The sequence below is a fragment of the Alligator sinensis genome, unplaced genomic scaffold (genome assembly GCF_000455745.1).
Source record: "Alligator sinensis unplaced genomic scaffold, ASM45574v1 scaffold628_2, whole genome shotgun sequence".
In the NCBI taxonomy this organism is placed as follows: Eukaryota; Metazoa; Chordata; order Crocodylia; family Alligatoridae; genus Alligator; species Alligator sinensis.
The window spans coordinates 3,771,972-3,777,152 of NW_005841833.1; the positions used below are offsets into that span (position 1 = coordinate 3,771,972).

At 50.6% G+C, this 5,181-nt stretch overlaps 2 protein-coding genes across 4 annotated transcripts in view; both read left to right on the top strand.

The window, feature by feature from the left end:
• The window catches only part of ERP29 (endoplasmic reticulum protein 29), a 4,289-nt gene extending 765 nt beyond the window's left edge, over positions 1 to 3,524 (top strand). Inside the window, exons 2-3 of the mRNA XM_025198768.1 lie at positions 1,829 to 1,967; positions 2,818 to 3,524. Of these exons, the coding sequence (XP_025054553.1) occupies positions 1,829 to 1,967; positions 2,818 to 3,317 (639 nt within the window). The 3' untranslated portion in view covers positions 3,318 to 3,524. The remainder of the gene's footprint in view (positions 1 to 1,828; positions 1,968 to 2,817) is intronic.
• A 417-nt stretch (positions 3,525 to 3,941) lies between these two features.
• Positions 3,942 to 5,181, top strand: part of TMEM116 (transmembrane protein 116) — a 19,762-nt gene continuing 18,522 nt past the window's right edge. For all 3 annotated transcript variants that reach the window (XM_006015168.3, XM_006015167.3, XM_006015169.3), the window contains exon 1: positions 3,942 to 5,045. In XM_006015168.3, coding sequence (XP_006015230.1) covers positions 4,998 to 5,045 — 48 coding nt within the window. In that variant the 5' untranslated portion in view covers positions 3,942 to 4,997. The remainder of the gene's footprint in view (positions 5,046 to 5,181) is intronic.

Genomic DNA, 5,181 nt, shown 5'->3' on the forward strand with positions numbered 1-5,181 from the left:
CCTGCCAGCCGCGGGCGCGCGGAGCCCTGCGCGGGAGCCCGGCTGCGCTGGGCTGGGCTGGGCTGGGCAGCGCAGGACGGGTTGCGGGGCCGGCGCGATGGCAGGGATGGAGTTAGCCTCTGCGGGGCTTTCACAAAGCGGAATGGGGAAAAGGGCCTTTGATCTGCTGAAAGGGCGGGTTTGTCCGCAAGAAGGACTCGGAGTCCAGCCTGGCTTAGAGCAAAAGGAGGAAGGGAAACCCAGGAGAAGCAGAAACGTGGTGGGGAAGCGAGAAACGAAGTGGGCTGTGGCAGGGGGGGGGGAGGGGGGCCCCCCCCTGCCCCTCCCTCCCTTCCCAGCCTGGGTGAGCAGACAGGCCCTGGGAAGGAAACACCTGCCCGAAGCAAACCAAGCGTTGGGACGCCCCAGCTGCCTGCGGCTGACTGGGTTTTGGTGCGCTGGCCCCAGGGTCCTAGGACGCCCCGCCGGCTTTAGCTTCTAGCTCTTCTGCAGGGAGGTTGAGGCAGCTTCGGTGCCACATTGCAGGAAGGAGTTTGCAAAGCCAGGCTGAAATGGTAAAGCCACACTGATTGCAACGCTTGAACCACAGCGGGGAGGAAATGTAAATGTAGGTTTCTGATTCAGGGGGCCGAAACCAAAGAGTTGGCTTCAGGTGTTGCAATCAGCCTACCGCCCACCAGTGCTTGCAAAATGCTTGGGGTGGAGGCCAGCTGCTGCAGTCTCCCAGCGCGCCTAGCTCAGACATGTTGCAACACGGGCTCCCTTAGCACAGGAGGTGCCAGAGCAGGTGCTAGAGTTGCCAAAGTGGGGTTGTATGTGCAGAGCAAACATGCGCTCGTTGCTAATCTCACTGCAAACAGTTAAATGGACAGGGCTGAGTTCAATGCTCAGCAGCACAAAGGATGGAAAGTTTTTTTTTAAAAAAGGCTTGTTATCAAAATGCAAGATTTTCTAAAAAGATCTTTCCACTTTCTGAACAGCGCTGTAATTTGCTTCTCACTATGTCTCAGTTGTTTTGAATATTTGTTGTCCTATTGCTGTATCTCTTTGGCCTAAATCCTACTTGCATTGCTTGTCTGGGATGTCCCGCTGCACTCAGTTGGCTTGATACCGACTCCCTCCAAACACTCAGTGTTTGGGAGATCCACTGAGTGAGGTGAGCGCAATGTGATCTGCTAGGTCACTGATACTCAGCGAGGGTGCTGCAGCACGCTAGGGTGCCTCAAGGTCCCTTCAAGCGTGCTGCGAGGTGTCACACACTCGTACAAACAAGATTCACAGTATGAATTCAGAGATTTCAACCAGAAATCCATCGTTATGGTCTTTCTGCATTCTCTGCAACAGAAAATCTGCTCTCCTTTTCTGTAGCCAAAAAAAAAAGTGAAAACTAAGAGCGGGCATTTTCCAAGGGTGCCTCGAGTCTGTCCAGGGATGCTAGGAGCCTAAAAAGGTTGAGGACCACTGCATTATGGCAGTTGGATGTTGTCGTTACAGAAACGATATGAACATCACAACTTCCAGGGTGTAATTACAAACCACAGTAGCAAATGCTGAAACGCACCATATTTAATTTATTCTAATGGCAGGCCTGGAAACACACGTGTGCACCCTGCTCACTTCTTCCCTCCATGTTGCCATAGTGGCAGTCATGTTTACTACCTGAACACATGTTAATTGATTACACTAATCATTCCCCATCGTCCCCCAGACTCCATATTCATTTCACAGGGAAAGTCAAAATAAGCTAGAGCATACTTGTGTGCAATTATAAATGATATGATTATGCAACAGTCAAGAATTGCTCTCTTAATTTACGTTGTTATTCCAGGTGATTCCAAAGAATAAGTTTGTCCTGGTGAAGTTTGACACCCAGTATCCTTATGGCGAGAAGCAAGATGAGTTCAAGAAGCTGGCGGAAAGTTCAGTGTCCAGCGAAGAGCTGCTGGTGGCTGAAGTGGGAATATCTGGTGAGATGCTGTAATGTAACAAACTAATAGGGGGGCCGGGAAATGAATTGTTGGCGCTAATCAACCTTTAAAGCAGCCACTGCCAAACCATGCAGGCCTGTTTTCCAGCAGGCCTTTGAGGGAGCTCTGGTGGTGAGTGGTTACAGAAGAATTACAGTTGTCCAGTTTGACTCGGGGGATCTAAGAATAGTTTGCCGAAAGGCTCCCTTTTTAGTTGCTCTTGTTCTGATTGCCCCCTTATTGCGGTTAGTAGCAGAGCGGACTGCCCCCAGACGTGCTGGGTGTAGGAGTGCTGAAGTTCATGAAGGCACTTTAATGAAAGTAAATATACATTTTTGCTTTGCAGCTGCTGCTGCCAGGGGGCGGGGGGTGGTCTGTCCTTTATGCCTCAGGAGAGAAAGCTAAATCCCTGGGTTCATATCCTGGTGTTTCTTCCAGGAATTCATGTGAGACCTGCTTGTCCTCAGATCGTGGTTTTTAAATTTGTTTGCTGTGTTTTCGCTGTGAGTATCTGCACAGACATGGGTTTAGGAATAAAACTGCAAAGAGCTGTTGCAGCCTGCACACTTCACACCTTAAGCTGATCTCCAAGAAGAAATGAAACCCTCAGAACATGACTCTGAGAAACCAAAGCAGTGAGAGGGGTTAGAGCAAGGTTAAAGAAATGCATTATGGGGGTGGGATTTGCATCTTCCGCTGAAGGACATAAAGGACTTTTAAATAGGCTTTTATTTTTGTTCCAGTGGATGGCAAAGACTGTTACAGTCACAAGCACAGATGTCTACTGGTTTGGAGAGGAAATAATCTGATTGATGTACTGAGCCTTTTTGTGTTTGGTTTCTCTTCACAGATTATGGTGATAAACTGAACACTGAGTTGGGTGAGAGATACAAGCTGGATAAGGACAAGTATCCTATTTTTTACTTGTTCCGGGATGGCGACCTTGATAATCCCTTACCTTATAGCGGCCAAGTGAAAGTGAGCTCTATTCAGCGCTGGCTGAAGAGTAACGGCATCTATCTAGGCATGACGGGCTGCCTGAAAGAATATGACATCCTGGCAGGCAAGTTCATGAGCACCACTGAAGAATTGGAGCGCCGAGCCCTTCTCAAACGGGGCCAGGCGAGTTTAGAAAGAGCCAAGGAGACGGAGAAGAAATCTGCTGAGCAGTACTTGAAAATCATGAGCAAAATCCTGGAGCAAGGAGAAGAGTTTGCTGCCAACGAAGTTGTCCGGATCACAAAACTGATTGAGAAGACCAAAATGAGTGACGGGAAGAAGGAAGAATTACAGAAAAGCCTCAATATTCTTGCCTCCTTCCAGAAGAAGAATGAAAAGGATGAGCTCTAACAAGCTGGAGAACTCAGTACAAGCTGTGAAACACTGGTGGGAGGAGTCCCCTTCCCTTCTTACGTGAGCAAACTTCCCATCGACTTCAAGGGAGCAGCAAAAGTCCTAACGTCCTTGGTGCTGTCGACTACTAAGAGGATGACATTCCTTTCACAATAACAGTATTCTGTAGTTGGAGTTCAAAAAAACCATCACCATCTAAAGTGAGGCTGCAGTGTTTGTGGTGATCAGTATTACAACCTTTCTCCTTCCCCTTCCCCCTCCAAAAAAGAATGATGGTAAAAAAACATAAGCATGGAGCAGCACTTGAGGGGCGCGCAACACTTCCCAGTGGGAATTACTGAGAGTCTTTAACGGCAGATCAGTGACAAACGTTGAGTCCCAGGGTCTCGAGGGGAGTGTGATTCTAGACGGCTCTTACTTTTGGCCCCGCCCCACCCCAGCTCTGAACCCTTCAGCCTTGTCCTTCCTAACCGTTTCCCCATTCTGGTACTTTTCCTCCACTTCTGGCTCTGTGGCTTCCCAGTTCTGGTTTCTACCCCTTAGGCTTATGTTAAAAAAACCATGTTAGTCCCAGTGTCCTTGTGCCTAGTCCTCGTTACCTGCTCCTTTCCAAAGTCTTTCTCACACGCATGTCTCCCAGCCCTGTCTTCCCTTTCTCTCTGCCTAGCTCCCAGTTTCATTGCCCAGGTGCTCCTTACCCAGCGTGTCCCAATAAACTTGTCCTGATCTACTCCTTCCCTCCCCTGAGGGCCAGCTTTCGTCCCTTCTGCCTTCAGATCAAATGCGTTCCTGTACACTGCTTGGGGACTAGCAAGAAGTCACTGATGGCAGGAAAGATAGGCATCATCCTCTGCGTTTCTGTGGCTGCCCCTGAAGCTCAGAGCAGCCATGACAGCTGCCATCCGCGCACAGCAACAGATTGCGATCCTGGCCAAGCCAGAAATTTTCCAAAGTTTTTGCTAATAACTCCTAACCTATCTTCATTGAGTCTGTGCAGACTAAGGTCCCCTTTTTCCCTCCCCCTAAATACTTGGCCAGATTTTTTTTTCCCCCCCCATGGTGGCCAAAGCGTATGTCTGCTACAAAGGCCACCAGACCTACCTTCCTGTCAGATTTTACATTCCTTTTCTCAAAGTACAGGAGCAAGAAGGGAGGAGAAGAGCACAAAAGCATTTAAAAGGTCGGTCTTTAAACAAGAATTAAGACTTCATTTTCCGTAATGGCTGAACACCTTTGTCTAGGCTTAGAAGAAAGTACGGCCAGCACCTAGCGTAGAAAGGTAAAGCCGCCCCCCATCCCCGTAATATTTTGGCACGGTTTTTAAGCCACCGAAAACTGGATCTTAATAACGGGAAGGGCTGGCAACCACTGGCGATGCGTAGGGGGTGCACGCGTGTGTACGTGCGCCCGCTGCCAGCACCTGCAGGAGGTCACCGCTTGCCACCCTCCTCCTCCTCGCTGCCAACACTGCCGGTGGCCCGCGACTGCTGCTGATGCTGCCGGCAGTGTCTGCGAGCGGTCGCTGACTGTCGGTCGGCACTCGCCGCATGCCATTGCAGATGCCTGTGGGAGCTCACTGTGCCCAGCCAGTTGTGGCACCCTTGCTGAGGGGCGGTGCTAGTGGCCCCCTCTCTAATCCAAGATGGGTCCCCGTGCAGAAATCAGTCGTGTCCAGGGATGGCTGTCGCAGGAGCTGCCATTGCTCTTGTCACATTGGTGACGGGGGTCAGCGGAGGGATGTGGGCTGGCGCATGTCACCCACGGGCCAAGGAAGGGAGGGGGGGTGACAGCTGCTGCCTTGCTGTGGGAGGGGGTGGCTGCCAGGCGGGCTGTGCTGCAGTCCCTCCTCCCCTCCCTACCC